At 45.0% G+C, this 22,886-nt stretch overlaps 1 protein-coding gene across 6 annotated transcripts in view; it reads right to left on the bottom strand.

Annotated features, from left to right (window-relative positions):
* Positions 1 to 791: 791 nt before the first annotated feature.
* ARHGAP40 (Rho GTPase activating protein 40) overlaps positions 792 to 22,886 on the bottom strand; it is a 91,465-nt gene continuing 69,370 nt past the window's right edge. For 4 of the 6 annotated variants that reach the window (XM_075901341.1, XM_075901342.1, XM_014570428.3 and 1 more), the window contains exons 4-15: positions 20,943 to 21,021; positions 19,406 to 19,566; positions 18,418 to 18,583; positions 17,660 to 17,751; positions 17,469 to 17,546; positions 17,034 to 17,193; positions 14,906 to 14,988; positions 13,477 to 13,683; positions 12,762 to 12,902; positions 10,394 to 10,554; positions 9,383 to 9,438; positions 792 to 4,266 (exon numbers count right to left, since the gene is read on the bottom strand). In XM_075901341.1, the coding sequence (XP_075757456.1) occupies positions 4,160 to 4,266; positions 9,383 to 9,438; positions 10,394 to 10,554; positions 12,762 to 12,902; positions 13,477 to 13,683; positions 14,906 to 14,988; positions 17,034 to 17,193; positions 17,469 to 17,546; positions 17,660 to 17,751; positions 18,418 to 18,583; positions 19,406 to 19,566; positions 20,943 to 21,021 (1,491 nt within the window). In that variant the 3' untranslated portion in view covers positions 792 to 4,159. The remainder of the gene's footprint in view (positions 4,267 to 9,382; positions 9,439 to 10,393; positions 10,555 to 12,761; positions 12,903 to 13,476; positions 13,684 to 14,905; positions 14,989 to 17,033; positions 17,194 to 17,468; positions 17,547 to 17,659; positions 17,752 to 18,417; positions 18,584 to 19,405; positions 19,567 to 20,942; positions 21,022 to 22,886) is intronic. The other 2 variants (XM_025181639.2, XM_025181638.2) reach the window with 2 other exon arrangements.

Below are 22,886 nucleotides of genomic sequence, written 5' to 3'. Positions count from 1 at the left end.
AACTTGTGAAAAGATGCAGAAATACCATTAAATAAAGTCTGATTACAATGTTTCACTTATGCTATTAATGACAATTATCAATATTATCACCTATATTTTCAGTCATGCATATGAGCATTCTTACATGGCTCTGTTGACCACTTGTTCTGAATTTGTATGTAGTTTGGCTCTTTGATTTGAAAAGGTTGCTGACCCCTGGTTTAGAGAGAGTTTGAATCAGGTCTCATACCGCAAGGAAGACACAGCAGTTGGCAAGATGTACGCATCGCTTAACAATGTCTGGAACTAAAGTCAAAAGTTATTTTAAAAAGGTCATTCTGTAATTGACTGAATTGGCCTTTTTGCCATGTGAGTATTAGGATTTATGATCACTATGTTTTTTTTGTAATGTTGATAATTTCACTTCAAGACCTGTAAAAATTTATCATTGATACTTTGACTCTAGAATCCTTCTGGTTGGCCAAATCTTGGTCCCACTTAAAAGAATATTGCCATTACCTTCAATGCAACAAATATCTGTCTCTTTGTGGCCAAATCCTGCAAATAATAATAGTGCACAAAGTTTTACTCACTGTATGCCACCAAGACTGAATTTGGGCCAGTGTCTTCAAATGCAGTTCATAAATCCAGTGTGTAACTGATCAGAATATAGGCTTGTCTACTGCAGATACTCACATAGTAGCATGCATGTATTTTTGTTTAGCCAAGATCATAGTTGCTATCTTATCTGGAGTGTAGATTTCATAACCTGTCATTAGAACATGGGACAAACCATTTACTCAACATTATGATTCTTTTGTTGCTTTATTATGTAGATTTTAAATACAGCATTAAAAATATTGTAAAAAATTATTAAAATCTAATGTTCAAAACAAAACTTTTATATTGTGGTGACATTGTTCTAATCTCACCAGATGTGATCTTTTACACAAAATTAGGAAACTGAAAATACAAAAGAACATTAATTCTACCAACAGAAATGAGGAGTCTGACATACAATTTGAATACAGTTTTATATTCCTACCCTATCTGCCTCAAGAGATATTCCCTCAAACCTTGTTTTCACAGCACTGATTTCACATTGTTTGGTTTGCTCAAACTCACCAAGAAATGAGCTGTTTTATAGAAATGGAGGAGCATTTTCCTTTGTCCTCACTCCCCAGCTCTTTTAGCTGATCAGAACACACAGTTATGATAGCACTATAAAATACTCCTCATACCAAAAAACCCCAGAGTCCTATAGTGCAATTTGGACTATGTTCCTGCTACTGTTCATCTTTGTACCTGAACTATATTTTTTAAAAGCATGCACCATCTCCTTCACCACAGCATTGGCCACTGCCCAAGTATAAAGGGCATTGATGGTCTCAATGCACACAGGTCAGATTTTTTTTTTAAATGTGCACGACACACCTTTAATTTGCATGCACAAGCCAGACCACTGTACCTGCAACTGGATGAGTAACAGTTAACTGAGTGCGCAAATTAGATGTGAATTTGTATAGAGATTCGAAAACTTTGGAAAAAATAGCCTAAGATGTAGAATCTCTCTCCTACTGATAACTGTAAAGCATCACCCCCAGGAGCCAATTGATCAGCATCTCCCACAATTCTGAAGCATTCATATCGTGCCATCTCTCTGAACAACTGGATTTAGGTTTAAGAAGGAAATGCAAAGTCAGCTTGGAGAGAAGGGAGTCGTTTGTTTGCACTTAGTAGGAATGCCCTGCTCCAGATCCTGATTGCAGATTTATTGTAATAACTTGTGAAATGTCACTAGATAAGTTTTACATTGGAAAAATATACATATATAAAGCCACCTAGGCTAGTACGTAGCCTATGGGTGGAGGTGAAAAAGGAAAGCTTTGCAATTTACAACTGTCAGGAGTAAATCTTACAGTATGAGCTCCTCAGTAGGATGGGCTCATCTAACTCCCACTCCCTTCATGAGATGGGCCCTTGGTATCTAAAAACGTGCCACCATGCAGCAGCCATGATTTTGGAGTACTGCATTCACATTGTTAATTCCCTGGGGTTTTGTTGTTTTGCTTATGCTTATAACAAATCATTTGAGCCAAGATTTTTGGAAGTGACCAGTAATTTGTGGTCCTTGTGCTTTGAGGACCCAAACTACTAAGAGCCTGGTTTTCAGGAGTTGGGAGGCATCCATCCTCTGAAAACTGGGCCCTAAGTAAGTGTCCCCCTTACAGCTCTCAACATTGAGACACCATACTCGTTAGTCCCTTTTGAAAATATTCACTTAACATTTCAGATTGTTATTTAGTTGGGTTTTTTTAAAAGGATTAGGAAGGTGGAAGAAAGTGATGATCCCTCAAATCTGTGTATCGATCCATCAGAACTTTAATCTAAAAAAAATTGAAACAAGCAATAGACACTCAAATACACAAACATTTTAAAAAGTCAGCAGCACAAATACATGAACAGCAGGACTAAGAAGAATTAAGCAGAATATGGCTTAGCTGTTTCTCAAGCATTTTAATCATCCCAAAAGAATTTAACTGGGATGAAAAAAGGAAAAGAAATCTGCATCTGAAGTGCTCTTAAGAAACGTTATGATTCCAAGACAGGGAAAAGCAACAGCTAATCATCCTCCTGAGAAAACAGTAAAGAGGCTCAGATAAGACAGCTATGGAAACAATTCAATTAGGGAAAGAAATAATACTGAGATTGCCCATCCTTATCCACCCTGGAGGCAAAGGAAGACTTTCTGAAGTATACTTGAAGGACAGTCCTCTCTGTGCCACATGAATGTTTAAAATACATTTATCACATGCTAGGGGTACAGTTTGATGGACAGATTTGCTGCACATTCCCCCTCTACTATTGTGTATAGTTGGCTCCCTCATTCTGAAGGTATTTCAGCACCGCTATAAAGGACAGTAACGCTTCTGAGGTTTGTTCCAGAACTGCATTCCAATTCCAATTTTAAGGAAGCCAGGACACTGATGTTCATGCTGCCAGATAGCCTGTAACTATTCTGGGCTTTCCCCAAATCCACAGCAAGCACACCCCCATGTCATGGAAGACTGCAGCCAGTTTAAAGAGGCCCACAGTAACCTGAGGAAGTTGGCAGTGAAAGATGATCACTGCACATCACTTAAGTTACTTTGCTCTGGTAAGAATGGCAAGAAGCTGTGTGAAGCTGTGGCCAGGTCAGACTATACCTCACATTAATGCTGATTTTTGCAGGTCTTAACATATGATCTGCCACACCAAAACCAAGCCTCGTTTGGCCTCCTGGATCAGGGCAGAAGTGCTTTGAAATACAACATGCAAATCCTCAAATACAGTTCCAGAATCTCTTCGCTGCCACCTTTATATGGCAGAGATGATCTAAAGCAAAACAAGATGCTGGTACTTTCAGTGTGGAAGCACTTTTCATCTTGGGAGCATTTCTTATCAACAGGACCTGTGCATGGACAGGAAGCAGCCCCTCCTTGGCATGATTCCTCTACCAGCTGGTCCATATGAAGAAGGGTTGATACCAAGTCTCAGGTTTTCCAGGAAGTTATTTTGTGCACAGTTTTAACTGTAGATGTTACTTGAGGGAGGTCAAACTCTCCAGGCATACATTACATCCCTGCACGAAAAAAAAAACCAGAAGCATCCTCACACTTTTCAGAGAACACAGATTTTGGGGCTGGGGGAGAAAATTATACATGTGACACTTGCTGAAAAGTCCATAAAATTTAACAAATGCAACACAAAGAGACTAGACTGTTAGTGCTAGTTGATTTGACCATCTCTCCCCTCCAAAATGAGGGTGTGGCCAAAATAAAGAACAATCCAAACCCAAAAGGATTAAGAAATTCTACCAGGTTCTTCCTCCAGGAGTGGTCTTCCCCCACTTCCTCTGCAGCTTTGTCTGCAGGTGCTTTATGAAGAGTATTCACACCTTCAGGATTCTGTAATCTAATGTTGACTCCCGCTGGTTACCAACTCTCACATGCTCTTTTTTCCTGCCTTCTTTAACCAAGTAGTAGTAAAAACCAAAACCAATCACCACCACTTATTTCCATCCAAAGTAGCAGCTTTCTTCCATGCCCATATGCCATGTTCATTAAAAAAAAAAAAAGTTTTAGCTTTCTGCTCCCGCCCACAAACTTGAAACAAAAGTTTATTTTAATTCATGCTTTCCCTAGAGCATCCGTGGAAAGGACGGATTTTGTCTTATAATCCATTCAGCATGGGGGTTGATGTGGTACAAGTCTAAGAGATATGTATCTGGATCCAGGCAATGTTCACCTGTTGGATAAAATAAACATTTTAAAAAAGCATTTTGCACCTATAAATTTGAATAGTGCTATGCACATGAAAAGTACTTTAAATATATATATGTATAGTGGTTTAGAGCAAACTAAGTCCATAAGTCCTAAAAATAGCTACTGTTGTTTTTAGAAATGGGCTTGAAACATGGTCCGTGATGAGAAGCCAGGGTTTTCATCTGTGAACATCCAACTTTACCCATGCACTTCAGGTATGAGAGGTACAATTCTCCCTCCGTGATGGGGTTTGCACATATGGAGTTCTGTTGCTTGTTTGTGCACTGCTGGAATATGATCTGAGGCTTAGTCTGCACTAGAAAGTCCTATTGGCATAACAATTTGGTTATGGGTGGGATTCCTTTTACTGAAATGATACTGGTAAAAAGTCCTAGTGTGAACTAGGGATGTCAACAAGTAGTCAACTAGACAATTAACTGATAAACCTAGGCTTATCGGTTCATCTAGTCCAGTGTTTCCCAAACTATGGGCCCCGGCCCAGGAAAAAAATACCGGGCCTCGGCATGGCTGCCAGGAGAGAAGCAGAGCAGGGAGGGCTGGTAGGAGGGGAGAAGAACCAGCCGCCAGGAAGCAGTGCTGGGAGCAGTGGGGCTGTCTCAGTGGAGATCCGGGCAGGCGGGCGGGCAGCAAAAGCAGGGCTAGGAGCGGCGCGGCTCTCCATGGAGATCTGGGCGGGCGGCAAAAGCAGGGCTGGGAGTGGCGGGTCTGTCCCGCAGAGATCCAGGCGGGCAGCGAAAGCAGGGCTGGGAGTGGCGGGTCTGTCCTGCAGAGATCCAGGCGGGCAGCGAAAGCAGGGCTGGGAGTGGCGGGTCTGTCCCGCAGAGATCCAGGCGGGCAGCGAAAGCAGGGCTGGGAGCGGCAGGGCTGTCCCGTGGAGATGCGGGTGACGAAAGCAGGACTGGAGGAGTGGGGCTGTCCCGTGGAGATCCGGGCACGTGCGCGGCGGATGCAGGGTGGGGGGCAGCGGCGCTGTCCCGCAGAGATGGGTGGGTGGGCGGGCGGCAGAAGCAGGGTTGGGTTTAGCGGGGCTGTCTGGTGGCGGATATAGAAGAGGGCAGGCGGCGGAACCAGGGCTGCACGGGGGGAGGGGGAGCTGGCTGGGGGCAGGGAATCAGGAGGAGGAGGATGGGAGAATCAGCTGCCGGAAGCAGGGCTGGACGGGGGCAGCGGGGCTGGGGTCATTGGGGGAAGATTGGTGGGTGGCGGGGGGAACCGGCCACTAGAAGCAGGACTGGACTGGGGAGATCGGGAAGAGAAGTGGGGGGAGCGGGACTGACCTAGGCACATGCAGACCCTGGCAAACGAGTGAATCTGGCCAGGGATTCCATTTTGCCCCTCCCCCCCCACATACCCTCCCTGGAGTAGTTGCCAACTGCCCGGCAGGTAGACACACTCAGACAGCGGGAGCACATCTACCAGCCAGGCAGCTAAGGACTGATACACTTAATTATAATAAAACGTACCTAATTAGAAAATACCAGGCATTTTATATGTCTGGTAATTTCTCAATTTCTTTCCCAGACAAAACCTTCAAATACCGGACTGTCCAGTACAAAACCAGACACCTGGCAGCACTACCCTTCCTTCCACCCTCCCTCTTAGCCTGATACCCTATCCCGAATCTGCACCTGCTCCCACCTCCTGAAGTGCTCCTGGGGTGCCGGGTCTCCCAGTCCCTGGCCAAGGCTGGGTGGAGGATGCAGCCAGGTGAAACACTGAAATTTTTTTCATTCTTTTTTTTTTTTCATATGCATTTATATTTTAGGGCTGCAAAAGACAGTACTGAAAAAAAAAATGGGTTCCAAGTAAAGTAAAAAGTTTGGGAAACCCTGATCTAGCCAGCTTTCTATCCATCTTACAGTCCATTTATCCAATCCATATTCCCTTAACTTGCTGGCAAGAATATTGTGGGTGACTGTATCAAAAGCTTTGCTAACGCTGGCACTGGGGGCTTTGGGAGGACCAGAAACAACTTATTTGAATATTCATCATTTGCTTATTGTATATGCAAATATGCAAATGAATGTTACCAGTCCTCCAAAAGCTCATGACTGGATTTACTGGTCCCCGTGTCAAAAAGTTTGGGAACCCCTGATCTAGTCGACTACTCGCATTCTCTCCCTTGCTGCCTCTGGCAAGGGGTGTTGGGGAAGCAGGAGCTGGTGCTGGGGGGAGCTGGCTTAAAAGCTGGTTCTCCTCGCATGGGCTCCCCAGTGCTGCCTCTTCCCTACCTCCCACCATGCTGCAGTGGGGTGTGGGGGCAGGCCCTGGCTTGCCGCAGGCAAAGGCCTCCTCCATCCCCTCAGCAGCCTCTGTCTGCGAGGAGCTTGGACCTCCCATGGACAGGGGCTGCTGCCACCCCGTGCTGCTGCCTCTATTAGAGGCAGCAGCCCGGGGCGGTAGGCAGACAATCCACGAGGGTAGGGGGGGTTTTAAACTATCTCCCCTTGCAGACTGGCTCCCACCTGGTACCCCATACTGCTGCCTCAGTTAGAAAGGCAGAAGTGCGGGATGGCAAGGGCTTCCTGGGACTGGGGCCAGGCACTACAGAATAGCTGACTAACTGCTAAGAATTCATGCCGTTAGTTGACTATTCTATTGCCTGCTATCCAACATCCCTAGTGCGAACAGTTATAGCAGTATAAAAGTGACTCACACCAATACAGTTATTCCCTTTTCCATCTAGGGATAAGCGATATCAAAACTACTGCACTCCCGCTACAGGATTGTACTACTACATACAGTGCTGTATTTACAGCCATACAACCCTGAGTTTAGACATGGCTGGAGTGTGCAGGCAGTTGTTGTGGAGAAGTATAAACACAGAAGTGGGTTACAGCTTCATCTTCCCTTTAAACTTTTTTAAAAATAAGGTTTCTTCACCACTCTTACTACCATGACCTTAGTTTATGAAGGTGGCAGAACTTGTATTATTTGGTTTTATTTCATTTGGTTTTCACAATCTATGCTGTTTATTTCACTTTTTTTTTCATTTCCATTTGGTCAATTAAAAGTCAGATTGGTAATTCTCACGTGTGTTTCTAGTCAATTTCACTTTCCTCAGGTTTATCACATTCCAGAGCAATGATTCAGAAATCAACACACATTCTTTTTTAATCAGCCAGAGATCAGATGATCTTTTATTTTCCTTATGCAGTTCTGCTGTACACAGGCCTGCCGACATGGGAGGGACGAGGGGGCAGCAAAGGGGGCAACTGCCCTGGAGTCCAGTGACTCAAAAGGGTCAGGGGCACCTGGCTGCCAGTATCGCAACAGCTATTGGAGCGCCAGACCCTTTATATCAATACCGGAGTGCTGGGTGGCACACTGGGCAGTGCTGAAGAGCCCCCAGCCCTCGCCTTTCCTCCCGTGGCCCCACCCTTTCCAGGAGTGCCGAGCCAGGTCCCCCCTCCACCTTGCCCACGGGCCAATTCTGTCAGCCCTCTTCCCTGTTACCCCCCAGTCTGTGTACAGAACTGGTAGACTAGAATAGAAGCATAAAGAGTAATGCAACAATTCTATTAACTACAGAAGTACATCTCTGACTCAGTAAGATAATGAGCCTTCATCGAACATTAAGCATGTGAGTATTTCTCATTCAGCTTAGTATCATGAGTTTAAAGAAATACATATAGGGGGAGGTACCTGCCTCTACAATACTTACATGTGACAATACTTTGTCCTGCCAACAGCTCTATGTATTTTGAATAAAGGCCTGGCAGCTAATGAAAAATGAAGCTCAGTGTTTTGCTCAGTCTTGCGCACGCGTGTGTGTGTGTGTGTGTGTGTGTGTGTGTGTGTGTGTGTGTGTGAAGCGCCAGTAGAAGTTGATCGTGTGCCTTCATGACATATGAATCCTTGAAGTTACATTCTTGTTACTAGTTTCAGTTCCTACAGTGAACCCATCTCCCACCCTCATTCCTTGCTTTGGCCTTTTATCACTATAAAGGCCCATAACAGTATGAATGGCAAAGAACTTTTGACCTGGTGAACACCTTCATACAGATCACTCACAGCCTTTGGATCTCATAGAAGAGATTAAACTGCTTCTATCAAACAGACAGTCAGGCATCTACGCAGGTAGATATTCTCCAGACAATCACAAACACGTGTCCATTTAAAACAGGTATTACTGAAACTCCATCTTCACGGTTAGTCCATGCTACCTTACCTCCATACCCTCTGTACTCACTAGGAATCTTTAAAGATCCACTCTCCTAATACCATAACAAACCATATCAGCTTCCACAATACAAGCGGTGACCAACTAGAGCCTTGAACCAGTTGAACTAGCTGCTATCAGGGAAAGACAACCCAAACATTAGTGAGCAAACTTTCCAGCAGTATTAGCCTTCTCCTCTAACGTTATAGATGTACAGCATCATTGTTGTATTATGGTAGAGATTCAGTTCACCAGTGCTGCAGACTCAGTCTTTAAACAGAGCACGGTGTACAATGGAGTTACTCATTAGAATAAAGTTTAGTTTGGTTAGAAAACCTGTATGTAAACTAGAAGATGGCACAGGATGGGATGCCATTGCTCTAGATGTCTTCCTAGCTTGCTGTTAAAGCCACTAGCAAGTTCTGCAGGTCATTGCATCGCTGTGAAAAGTAGTACACAAGTACCTTGTTCCATTGCATTTCAGACAGGAGTTTCTTAATAAGGCCGAACCATTTTTGGGCCACATTTTAGAAGACATCTCTACTGCAGGCACCTGCACCAACTAGGCCAATTTTATAGAGATCAGCACCCACAAGGTCCCATTGTTCTCAAGGGGAGCTGACTACAACGGTCGGCGCTGAGTTCTTTGGAACGCTTAGGTTTTGACATTGTTTATTGGGCCCATTGTTTATTGGCCCCCTCTATTGAGCGGGGTAGTCACTGGCAGGACTCCTCAAATCGCTTAGGCAACAGAGAGTCTTGTATGGGCCCTGTGTACTTGGGTGAATTTCACCCAGTGAATACAGTTTTGCTCCATCTTTATCAGAACCCTCTCCCCCAGCCAGACTTTAACTCCCCACTAATGCCTCAGCACCAAGAACAGATTTGTAGTTATTCAGACTCCAATCTCACGTACTTATATTGCCGCCTACTTCATACAGGAGCAGGTTCATCGAATCGACAGCACCGTTACTGCAGGAGACAAAGAAGAAACACAGCATTGTAACTGGGTTTTGTCCAAGACAGGCTGGAATAACCTCATGCAAATCCAGAAGTTCATATTTCCAAGACTAGCAGGGTAAGAGAAGCTACAGGGTATAGTGCAGTAGAAAGCCCTCATGTTCTAGGAAAGCAACTCTTGAAAAGATCACCTAAGACCGAAGCAAGGCAGACATTCCTTGCTGCTATGAGACCACAAAGGGCTGGCAAAGGACTAGCTTCTCAGAGAGAAAAAATCAAAGGCACAAAATCAATCTCTATCAGCAGCCATCACCTTGGATCAACAGCTTGGTCTGTGTAAGGAACGCTGCAGCAGCCTTTGGCAGAGATTGTAGCTGATTATTGGGATATTAGTGCTAATTCTTTCCAATCTAATGTGACAGCTTTGCGCCTTTTCCCTTGCCCCCTTAAGCCTGAACATACCCAGCTTAGGGATGCGATGCAACAGATGCAGCAATGTATGCCTCCTGAAAATGCTGCCACATACAAGCAATTGTCTGGGTTTTCACAAAAAGTGATATTTTGGCTAAGTAAAACTGACACCACTTCTCCTGGTTTACTGCAGTCTTCACAACAGAAACCAATAAAGTTTTTTCCCCGCCTGGGAAGGGTACCCACTCTTCTCTAAAACGATCATGCGCATATTGTTATAGTTCACCTGCTCTCTAGCATCCAGGGGCAGCAGACCAATAGCTGCTCCACATCTCCAAAAGCTCACATGATGATAGTCACAACTGAAAGAGAGATTAGGGTTTCCTCTTTCCTCCTCCCAAAACACACTTCAAAAGATACGAATAGCAAACCAGTGTAAGTCTCTGAATGCTAGTCACTTTATAATCCCTCTCCCCTGGCCAGCACTTCCCCCTCCTGCATGAGAAACATGGGAAGTGGATGACTGTCTGCTTGTAACTGTGAAGGAGCCTTTTACCATTTGAGGAGGTTGACTGTGTTGACAATACTCCAGCCATTCTGGCTGAGGTGTTTCTGAAACTGCCTCAGGACATCAGCAGCTTTAGTTCCATTGTTCAAATGAACCTCCAGTGAATCCTTCAGCAACAGAGATGTCTGGACTTTCACGGTCTTGGAAGGCTAAAAAAGACAGAAGGAGAAGGGAGAAGATGGGGGAGAGAAATGTTTTTAAAAAGAAAGACACTGGAATTTTAGAACAAGAGAAGTGTCAGTTTTCTAAAGAGAGGCAGGAAATCACGTACAAGTACAAATTCAATAACTCACTGATTGGATTTCACCAAGTCGAGATGTAAAAATACAGAAGTATCTAAAAAACAGTGACGATTAAAGAAATCAACTTCTGTTTTAATACTGTAGCCAAGGAGGAAATTGCTGCCCTTGGATATAATTTGGAATAGAACAAGTGTGGCTGTCCTCTTGTGGTTATGAGTGGTATAGGCATTTAAACTGGTGTAGAAACGCTGATGTAGTTTTTTTCCTGTGAGAACAGTCAGTTCCATTGAAATGAAAAAGCTTACATCAAATTGGATACATTTTGCCTGGAAGAAAAACTGAAAAGTTCTGGGAGCATTGAAATTTCCCACTGTAACATTTTCCAATCAAAACGTTTTTATTTGGTCAAAATAAAACGTTCTGCACAACCCAATTTTTTTTTTTTTTTTTAAAGAATTTCAAAACTGTTTTGGTTCCATTCAGAAAGCCAAAATTTCAAAAGCCTCAAAATCCTTAAAACTGAACTTCCATTCTCTGCATAGCTTTTTAAAAGTTTTATAGTGGCTGTCCCAACACACACAGTTCTTCCTACTAAAATTATATTTTTGTTGCATCACAGCAGATTGTTGCTAACTCTAAAGAGGTGTCGCTTTTCCACAGTGATAAGGTGCATGTGTGGGATTTGAGAGTGACCTCCATTTTGTTTAATTGATGTGGGATCTCTAATTGTTTAATAGTAAAAGTCAAAATTTGCAGGTACATCATGGGTCTACTTTTGGCACATTTATTTATTTATTAAAGGGAAAGAGAGGCTCCTGTTTGGCAACTTGCTTTAAACACAATTTGGGTAGGATTTGTCAGTATCCATGGGAAAGAAAATTATGTGGAAACAAACGCAGTGAATGACTATACTTTGTATGATCTCACAGCTTATGATCTCTAGTCATGGATCTATTATTTTCTAATATCCAGCATCTTTACTCATTAATCCTGTATGATGGAATCCTAGTCATAAGAACAAGTGTTTTGGGAGCACAAAAGCATAGCAGGAGAGATGGACAGGTATCCGAAGGCTGCTGCCCTTGTCTCTAGGTTTCTAGCTGGCACTTGCAATAAGAGTCACTATGCATCAGTAAGATAAGCCAGTGTGGCTGTGTATAGATTACTTCCCTCTTTCGAGAGAGGGATGTAAATTAGGCACTTCGAAATTGCAAATGAAGCCGGATTTGAATTTCCCGTGCTTCATTTCCATAATCAAGTTATGGCGCTCTTACGAGAAAGAGCTATTTTGAAAGAAAAACTGCAGTCCAGACGTGGTTCTTTCAAAAAGGGAAGGCTTTTATGAAAGCGCCTGTAAACTGAGGTTTTTTTAAAGCGCGCCAGAATGTAATTATGCAAATGAAGCACGGGAAATTCAAATCCCGGCTTCATTTGCAATTTCGAAGTGCCTAATTTACATCCCTCTGTTGAAAGAGTGATGTAATCGAGACACAGACTGTGTGTGTTACAGGGCCAAACCCTCAGTTGTATCAAGTTTATACTTGAATCTTGTCTTCTCAGCTGCACCAACCACCACCATTTCAGATTTCCGTCCTCACATACAATCCTGAGAGCACATAGCATTTAGACCACAGAACTGAGAAATTTAGTAAGGCCAGGTTTAAACTTACCCCAGAGTCTGATTTTAGCAGGTCTAGTAAAGACCTGCTAAGTCGACCACTGATGGCACCTCCATCGACCATAATACTCCACGGGGTGAGGAGGAGTATGGGAAGTCGATGAGAGAGTTTCTCCTCTGACCTCCCATAGAGATGTCATCGCAAAAATTTGACGTAAGGTACATTGACTCCAGCTATGCTATTCTCACAACTGGAGTTGCGTATCTTAGGATGACTGTCTCCCATAGTGTAGACCTGGCATTAAGCGTATTAGGCATTTTGCAGCAAGCCAGTGAGATGAATGAGGTGTTTGTTCTAATGTTTCTAAGGTTGTTTCTCTTTAATTCTCTTTAAAAAGAAAAAAGTACCCCACTGGCAAACACTTCTCATTCATGAGAGGATGTTTAGCAGGAAATCCTTATTCAACCCTCTTCTGAGAGGATTCAGCTTGCTTACTTCTGCCTGGTTCTTCTCCACCTTGTCCTTGTCTGTGTGAATCTTCCGTAGCAAGTTTTTGATCCGTTTGTCGTAGAACAGGTACCTCCGGCTGCTGCTCTCATTCAGTTTTCTCACTTGAGCTACCAGGAAAGAGGAGATCTAAGGGAAATAAAAACAAACTGTAAAAATAGAATAAATGGAGAAGGGCATGTGGATGAATACATTCAAGGACTAGACAGTTCATTTCTATAGCTACTCAGGAAGCATGGCTGCAATATACATTGGCAGTTATACTGGCGCATGTGTATGTTTTCCCTACGTTAAAAGGCTAACGGGCTCAATGGTGAATGGAGGGTGGCAAATTCCCACCCATTTTCAACCCTGCAGAAGAAGAAAGCCACTTGGGACATCTGCAGAAAAATCACTCCAGCAACATGCAGTGCTCTTTAAGGGACTCTTTATGTCTATCACACCCATAAGCCAGGTGTCCTGCAGAGAAATCAGTGAGACTTTCAAAGACTTCTACTGTAAATAGGAAAGACTCCCTAAAACCCAGCAACATTCAATAGACATAACACAACACTCGCCTATGTGCCCTCAGAGCAGCAAAGATAGCAACAGAGTTTAGCCAAACAACTTGTCTGCAGAGTTCTGTTTCTTTTAAGATCTCCAGGATTATCTCACTGAGTCACACTCAGCTTGCTATCATCCCACAAACAGCCACGTGACTTACAGTCCAGAGCAAGTCTTGGTAATGGATCATCATCCGCACAACGTCTGCAGCCCCTTCTGCCAGCTGCTTCTCCTTCCCTTCTGGGATCTTATTTGCCAGTCCTTTATGCATGAAGAGATTTGGAGCAATGACTGTGGAAACATTCCAGAGATTCATTTTGTTCTTTTTCTCCCTAGCAACAACTTTACTAAGAAATTCCAGCAGAGCCTGAAAGAGAAAGAGAGGTTGGTGGTGAAGACATCTAATAATCATCTGATTTAGCAAACCTGACTGGGCAAGCACAAGGTGGTTAGATGGGTTAATGTCAATAGCTTTTCAAACCCTAAGTTAGGCCACAAGTGCAGGTGGCTTGTTGGTCAGATCCTAGCACTAAGAAGTCATCAGTTAGCTGCTCCACAAGCCACAACACAGCAAGGTACATCTTGTTCACAAAAGTCAGGAAAGTCAAGGTGGTTTGCACACAAGGCAGGTGAAGTCTGCCCTGATCAGTGGCAGGTTGCATCCCTTGAAATTCACTCTGGATTTCAGATTCCAAAGATCCCTCAAGGAAAAGCTACATAATGAAATAATGTCAAAATACTGTCAAACTGAAAGACTTCCTATGGCAACTCCTGTAACCCTCATTGTGCGAAGAGGAAGGGAAGTTGGAGGAAGAATGCTCTAGTTTGAAATAAGTGCTGTGTAGATGCTCCCAACTTTGAAATAAGCTATTTTGAAATAAGCTATGCAATTGACATAGCTCAATTTCCATGGCTTCTTTCGAGTTAAGCTCTGCAGTGTAGATTCACCCCCTGGAGATGGCACTACAGAGCAGCTCAGGAGGGACTTGAGGATATGGCTTGTGCAGTACTCCTGACACTTGGATCCCCAAACTGCTAACCACCACAAGTAAAAACCAAACGTCCTGCATTACCACAAAACTGACGGAGAAACATTCTCTAGTTCAAAATTAGCTGCTCTGATATCGCTTCCACGGCTATGCAGTCTGAACAGCGTGGGGGTAGAAAGTTCTTTTGCAGCATCTATTTCCAAGTTTTAAACAGACATTACACAAGAATCACCAAGATCAGCAGCATCTTGGCATCAATCCAGGAGCTAAGGAGACTTTGGTCAATGGATATTCTAATAGGAAGAGCCAGAATTTCAAACATGGAGATAAGTGATGCACCCTGACGAGCCACAATTTATGCTACTCCTAAATTTACATGCATAAACGAGGCGATCCCACGGAACTCACATGGAAATTTGTTTGGCCCCAGGCATCCACACCTAGGTAAGATGATAGGGTTGAAGAGAGATCGAAGAATACAGCCCACATTGCTTATACTGCTCTCTTTCTCTCTCTCTCTCTCTCTGATATCAAAACAAATGTTCTCTGAAAAGATTCACATTCTCTCATACAACCGATACAGCAGAAGGTGGTTATTACCTTTAGGGTGTTTCTGTTGGGCTCTGGCAGAATCAGAATAAGCAGGTTGAGTGCTTGCAATCTCTGCCTCAGGTCTAGGATATCTACAGTAGGGAAAATGCACTATGTCCCATCAAACAGCAACAGCACACACGCAAAATAATTGGGAGTCTAATTAAACATGGAACAATGACATGAAATCAGAGTTCTGAACAGGTTGGTGCCCTATTGCAAAACACGTATCATCAATCTGGGGAAAACGCCAGGGGAAAACTTACCAAAACACCTGTGATTTAGGGATTGTCTACAAGGTGCTGCAGTCTGGACAAGAGCATGAACCACAGAGTAATGTAACTGCCTTGTATTTAGTTTGCTTTAGCAGGGTCTATATACATAGAGCCCAGCAAATCTACTGACAGCCACTGTATAGCCACAGATATGAACGTGGATGTCTGTGGCTCATTTTTGTAGATGCAGATGAGGATACAAATTTTGCATCTAGAACCCTGTAAATCTGCAGGTATCCGCTTTCTATGCGTGGATAGTCGTGGCTCCCTCTTGAAAATGTGGATAATAAATGTTGTAGCCATGCAGGGCTCTCTCTCTACAGAGCAGTTAAAGAACTCTACAATTCACACCCTTGAAGTCCAGATTGGGATGCCATGTAGACAAGCTCATAGAAGCCTGAGTCCTACTGACTCAATGAAACTTCAGAGCTTGAGTCACTTTTGGAAAATGGCAATTAGGCTCCAAGGTCTGAGGGTAACATTTTCCAAAGGACCTAAGGAAATTGTTTTGATTCTGGGATAGGCACTGAGAAGTGTGAGTGTTTTGACAGAATTAATGGATCTCTTAGCACCCCTGAAAGGAGACAGATTCTAACCATTGCAGAGACGGATAAACAGAAACAGTGAGGCTGTGATTTGTTTTAATCAACACAGCAACTCTGTGGCAAAGCCACTAGCAGCACTCAAGAGCCTGGATTCCTAGAACATGCATTAACTGTTACTCCCTATTTCCTCCTGCAGCAGCAAGGATAGAAGTGCAGAAAACTAGGGATTGAGTGAGCATTAATAAAAGTTAATTTAAGACTGTTCCACTGCAGCCGCTCAAGACCTGAAAAATTCACCACATTAAATGGATTGAAAAGGGAACCGGAGCCATGTTCTAGCTGAGACTCAGAGGGAGAAGGGAGTGGGGGACCAGGTCAGAGATGTGCAAACTATGCATTAGACCAGGCTATGGAGGAGGCAACATGGTCCAATGGAGGGGAGGGGGCAATGGAGACTAGAAGGCTGTTCTCTATTCCTGGTTCTGCCACTGACCTACTGTTTGTCCTAGGGCCACTCACTTCTGCTCTGTATTTTCCCTCCCATCTTTTACTGATCTGCTCTACTTTTGTTGTTGTTGTTGTTCGTCCATCATATTCGAAGAGGATCTTGACATCTAACGGGTTATGGACTGTTCATGGTGTGTCCGCAAATGGCTGATAAGGCCGATACGGGCACGGAATGTTCTACCACATGTCGGGCAGACATGTGTGGGCACCACTGTTGCAGCTTTTGCAACTCTGGCTTTACGGAGTGCTCGCTTCTCTTGTGCTATGGTTGTCCTTCTGGCTTCAGATGTTTGACAGCCTTGGTAGATCAGCGTGTGCCATGTTGATCGGTCTTGTGCCAGGGTCTCCCAGGAGGTCGTGTCAATATCCAGGGACTTGAGAGAGGCTTTAAGCGTATCTTTGTATCGCTTCTTTTGTCCCCCGTGCGATCGCTTCCCTTGAAACAGCTCACCATAGAAGAGCTGTTTAGGGATGCGATGATCTGGCATCCTTGCAACATGGCCTGCCCAGCAGATCTGCTCTACTTAGAGGACAGCTTTTACCATGTGTTTGTACACAAGCTGGTCCCAGACAGTACTACATAATGCTATTCCAATATGTGTTTTCTGCATGGCACTTGTCAGCAGGGCACCACTGGAAACAAGAAAGATTCTAGTGTTTTCTGTACCCGAGGTGCAGTGTCTGATTGGCTGAATCCAGTTGCTATCTGCCTAGAACAGAAAAGCTCAGCTGGCACGTACCACGTAGGAGAACAGAACTTAGAAGACAAACCAAGGCTGCTAAGGCCAGGTTCTCCGGAAAGGGACTCACTTTGCACAGCCGCAAAAGCTGGCAGATACTCGGCTGTCAACAGAGGGGCGGGCAGCTCTCGAATGAATCTCTTCAGTAAACCAGACACATCGTTTTGACGGACCTCATCCCAGCGAAACAGACCGGTGTAGAAGTCACTTTCCAGCCTTTGCTCCAGGTTCTGTAGAGAGGAAACACGTCAACACTTTCACTCACGCAGAAAGGGAATCTGAGGGGGATCTTAAACAGGGCAACCCTCAACAACGCACACACTGGTGAGTGCTTCACAACACAGACCTACTAGCAGGCTCTGCATCAGTGAATATTCATCATTTGTGGGGGCAAGGTGGCTAGGGATCACTTTAAATAAGGTAATACCATATGCAAGGCTCATGCAACATGATCTCTTGACAAGTACGCCTACACTTTAGACTGGTATTAGCGAAATGATTGTACCTTAATCCTGATCTGGGACCCAGAAACTCTCAGGATGCCTTCAGTGTCAAGCCCTTTCTTTTCCAAACATGACAGCAACTACAAGGGAGACAGAAAGCTCTCAATATAGATCTGATGGCAGCCTTTTCAGCTTAAGGCTCAAGACCAAAAGCAGAGCTCTCACGTGCGAGTGAATTCTGAAGGTAACTTACTGCTTGGAGAATCAGCGGGACCTTGGTGTTGGGGATGAGTTTTTGGTCATTTTCCAACAAAGTGCCGAGTGGAACCCCAAAGAGTCGATTCTCTGCATTAAGGACAATGCACCTGTAATTCTTTACTACTGTTACTGTTCAAAGGAGTATTTCTTCCCTTGAAAATGAGAACTACACTTTATCAATACCCAAGTCGCTGGAAGAAAGAGGAACAGTAGACAGAGCAAAGGAACAGGACAGGGGTGGGGAACCTCAGGCCCAAGGGCCAGATGTAGCCCCCAGCTTGCCTGGATCCAGCCCCTGAAGCTCAAGGCTCCTTGCCCCTGCACTGGAGAGCCTGCACCTACTGCTGGACTGGGGCACACAAAATCTACTAGCCTGGGCCCCACTAGGCTCTGGCATGTGAGGGGGATGTGGGGACTGCCTCTCTCTCTCAATCAGGAGCCATGCCAGTGATGTGGGGGTTTTGGCGGGGGAGGGAGGGCCTCTTACTTGTGTGCCGCCCCCAACTGATTTTTCTGTGGACCAGTGGCTCATGATCCTCAAAAAATTCCCCACTCCTGGAATAGGGGTCACCCGGAGGGCAGCAGTGAGAATCACAAACTCAGGTTCTGGTCTCAGGGGACAATTAAGTACGTACAAGATCTCAATCATCTTTCCTCTGGATGCAAGTTGATTAGATAGCGTCTGCAAGGAAGTCTAGTGCTACCAAGACCTCATTGTTCAAGCTGGGCAACAGGAACTGAGGCTACACCGACCTTTTGCCTTCTGCTTGGGTGCCTTGTTCCTCTTTAACTCCAAGCCCAGGACGTCGCAGAGAGCCGTCAGCTCAATCAGGGCCAACGTGGGGATCTTCTTCATGTCCTGAGGAGACAAGTCTCCTATCCGGGTCACTCCCAGCCTGCCCTTGGGGATCTTAAACTGCTAGGGAGAAAGAATAGCAGGAAGTAAGGTTTGAGACAGATAATTCTGTTCATTTTCTTGTGTGTCCCCCTATCACTTCTTTCCACTGCTCTTACAGCTGTATGTCTCTTACCAGCCACAAATTACTACCCAGGCATACCACTACTTCTGCTCCACCTCCCAGGAAGTTCTTATCCACACACTCACTTCCTCTTGTCTCAACTATTGCAATCACCTTGTCTGCCACCAAATCTGGATTGGACCCAAGCCAGCTTACAGTTCCAGAGGCGAATGCACATGAGAATTAAATAAGAGAATTTGCTATGCACTAGAGAGTTTATTTGTTTTGCCATTGCTTTTCCTGGATTGTTGTCTTATTTGGGATCCTAATTTTGTCAGGCAAATTCAGTACACAAGCCCTTCCCAATCCACTGTAGCCCTCGGAAAGGGGTCCAACAGCTTCCTACAGGTTTCACAGAGCCTCCTCGTATGTAAGTCAAAATTCCTCAGCATAGCACCTTGGCTCTGGTTATTATCCTTCCGCTAATGTACAATGGAAAGAGGAAGTGCAAGCAGACCAGACACCAGCAATGCAGAACTGTAGGAGTTCAGTCGGCTAAGATTCAGTGCAGCGATACCTCCTCTGCTGACTTTTATCACAACTCAGTTCCCTTTACTTATCAATGCATTACGAATGCCCAAAGTCCCCATTCACATGTGCACCATTCTACTATGCTTACCCAGAAGTCTAACCCGCTCAACACCCTGAAAACATAAAACGAACTATGTTCCCAAGGGTTCTCTCTGATAAGGTTCAAGGGGGAAGTGCCATACAGCCCTTACAGTTAGGGCGCTCTCTTCCTTTATCTTCCTAGACTCCCGTAGAAATGATCCTTTGTGCAAAATGGCTGCTTGCTCCGAGTAGGCAATGTCAGTACAGAATATCTCCTCTTTTCCAGGGCTTCCAAGCATGCAAGAAAAATCCTCGAGTCCCCTTGAATCTGCTATGGATAAAAGAATCTCTTAATTTGAAGAAGTTCGGAAAGCCAAGGGGACATATGGACAAACTCATCTAGGAACACGTATTCATGTTCAAGATTTGTGGAGTACCACAAAAAAGAAAGACCTGGGAGTACTTGAGCTTGGCAAGGTTTGCCAGCTATCATGTCCAAGGCTTAGTCACAGCATTATAGCTACAATCTACCAGGTCAGCAACATGCCAAATGTCTAAGATGACCTTGAAATCAATGAATGTCTAAATGAGGAGTCTCAAACTCCCAGCCCTTGGGACATCGCACAATCCAGCCTGGGACTCCTGGTGGGCTGGGAGGGCCTGTCCATTACCAACCCCAAGCCTGCCCCTTTTTGCCCTCACCTGGCCCCTCAAGGACATGGCTTTGGGGATTACTGTGGGAGGGCTTGGCACAGTGGCAGTGGTCACACCTCCCCACCCAGCATAAGAAACCATAGGGGAAGCAGAGCGCGTTGGCAGATAGCAGGGGATGGCCTGCAGGTCGGGAGTTAGAGACTCCTGGTCTAAATGGACAAATTCTTCAATTTGATTTTGGATGATTTTGGCCTGATACCTATGTTCAGCTCTAAAATTGCACAATCCGTAATGACCCAAGCCCAGAACTACGTGATCTTACTCCATAAACTCTCTCCTCTAACAAGCCTAACACCACAAACCTTATTTGAGCACGAGGATGGCAAGCCCATGACAGATAACGTTTGGGTTAAAAATCTAGGCCAACACTCCACTGTAACCAGATTTCATTGGACCTCGATACCATAACACATCGGACTTGTGTTACATAAAGGTAATACTCTTCTCAAAACCTTTAATACGGGAAGCAAAGCTGTTTAAGAACTTAAATTAGAAGCATAACCCTCCTGGATTTTAGCCCTAACTAGGAATTTCTCCTGTGGTTGGAGATAATAAACAAAGGCCAACACGTTTATGTAATTGCACGTAACCTGGTGCACACATCTATTCAGACTGAGTTAACGGACTTTGGAGTCTAAGTGTAAACAAGTGCTGCCATTCCTGACTGTTTTAAACCAAGGACAGATTACAAAAACCCAAAATGCGAACAGTTCTAAGTCTTTCCCTTTGTAAACATAAAAAGGGAAACATTCAATAGCAGAGTGAATTACATCGTATCAATTTAATCCCTTATAAAGAGACGAGACTGATGGAAGGGGTGCCGATACTGCTATTAGCTTTTCACAGCTGCTAAGGAAGAGGACAGAAGGACACTTTCTTGTATCTTTGTATGGTGAAATCTAGTTGTTCATAAATGCTTCAATCACAAAATATGTTCCATTTCTTAACCTCAATGGTACACTGTAGATATAGAATACAGTAAAACCGCCTTACGTTTCTGGGCGTAGTTTGAAGTCTCCTTATTACGGGGAGACCTATCCATGCCAGACTCTTCCACCTCTGCTACTGTCTCCTAAAAAAAGGAAGGAACCTGCTTAGTACAATATGCTACATGCAGATCAGAGACCAACATGGGACATGCTGGTTTTGGCAAAAAGGAACTAGGGGTGTGAAATCCTGGTTAATCAGTTAACCGGTTAAACATTAGGTTGACCTGATGTTTAACCGGTTAATCAACTAAGTGGGATCCAGGCTGGAGACTGCTGCAGCTGGGCTGAAACTGCCCCCAGCCCTGTGTGGAGGCTTGGGCTGCCCCAGGTTCTCAGATCCACATGGGGGCTGGACCGCCTCCTAGTCCCTGCCTCCTAGTCCCAGTCCACAGCATGTGCCCAGCAGGGCTAGAGCAACCCCCTGCCTGCAGCAGGTGGGGAGCTGCTCAAGCCCTGACTAGTTACCTGGAGCCAGTAAGCATTACCTGTTCACAGCCCTACAAAAATCATCTTACTCTCTAGCACTAAAGTGAAACCATGATGCTATTTAGTTATATGCAAATCTGCAAGGCCTGCCGTTGATGTGACAGTCACTCAAAGAACGGCAATAAAATAACATTTTGCAAACCTCAGTGTATGTCTTAGTTTTACAGTACCAAGAGCGGAACTTTCTTCAGCAGCAGAGATCTGCAATTAACACTCCTCTCCCTTCCCCCACACTCCATAACCTGCACACTCCCACCACTGTTAAATCACCAATTCACACTCACAGCTTCAGGAGCCAGTGGATATATCTATTCAGTTTAAGTGCTCTAACCAGTTGTCAAAATGCACCCATCAGGAGTCAGTTTTCAAACAGCTCCTGTGACATCCACCCCTGGAATACTGGCCTTTGAGGAGAAGCCACTTTCTTTAATTATATGCCACTTAGCCACATGGATGAAAATACACTAAGCAGACGAGGTTCCCCTTTTGTCAGCTCTACAGTAATGTAGCTCTTTGCCATACATCAGAGAGGTGTGCTGAAGTGAAGTGACGTGTCTCTAAACGATCAACATGATGCCAAATGCCTCCTAACAACATGCTGATAAAATCCCACTGTCAACAGAGCTGGCTGTGAAAGAGAAAGAATATTTTCATACAAAGTGTTTTGCCTCAAACCTTTAATGAAAGCTTTCTGACTAGCACCAATTGCAACGATCTTAGTATACAGTTAACCCAGCAATAAAGAACAAGGAACTGATGATGAGCCATTGCAACTCATTAAAATTATCCAGGTGTAAAGAAAGATTTTACTTCTTTTCTTTGAACAACTAGCCAATTAGCCCATCATAAGACGGGATTTTCAGGTCTTCTCTCCTGAGCACTCTCTCCCCTCCTACTGAGCACTCTCCCCCCCCCCCCCCCCCGCTCTCCTCCGCCTCCTGCCTCTCTCTCAGTCTCTTTCTTTCTCTTCTCCCCCTCCTGCCTCTCACTCTCCCTTTCTCTTCTCCTCTTCCTCCTGCCTCTCTCTCCCCTCCATCTCTCCCCACCCCCTTCCCCTTCTCTCCCGCTATGGCACTTGGCTGAGTGCTGCCTGCTCAGCCCCGCTGCCACAATAGAGGGGGGCGGGGCAGTAACGTACACAGCCGGGGGCGGGGCCATGTACGTCACCGCCCTCCCTTCCTCTCCCACCACGGGGGAGCCCAAACGGCCCCTTGCGCTGCTGGCTCCAAGGGGCACAGCACTCAGCTGAGTTCCACAGTGGGAGAGGTGGGGGGGGAGTCGGTGACAGAGAGCCCCGCCCCCTGGCCGTGTAAATCACCGCCTTACCCCCTTCCCCTCCCTCTGTGGCGGCTCTGCTGAGTGTTGCGTGCTCAGCCGGGCCTCCGCAGGGGAAGAGGGGTGGGGCGGTGACATAAACGGCCCGGGGGCGGGGCTGTCTACATCACTGCCCCCCCTTCCCCTC

This window comes from Pelodiscus sinensis, chromosome 18 (assembly GCF_049634645.1).
Source record: "Pelodiscus sinensis isolate JC-2024 chromosome 18, ASM4963464v1, whole genome shotgun sequence".
Taxonomy (NCBI): domain Eukaryota; kingdom Metazoa; phylum Chordata; order Testudines; family Trionychidae; genus Pelodiscus; species Pelodiscus sinensis.
The sequence above is the reverse complement of the archived record's forward strand: the minus strand, read 5'-3'. Positions and strand labels throughout refer to the sequence as shown.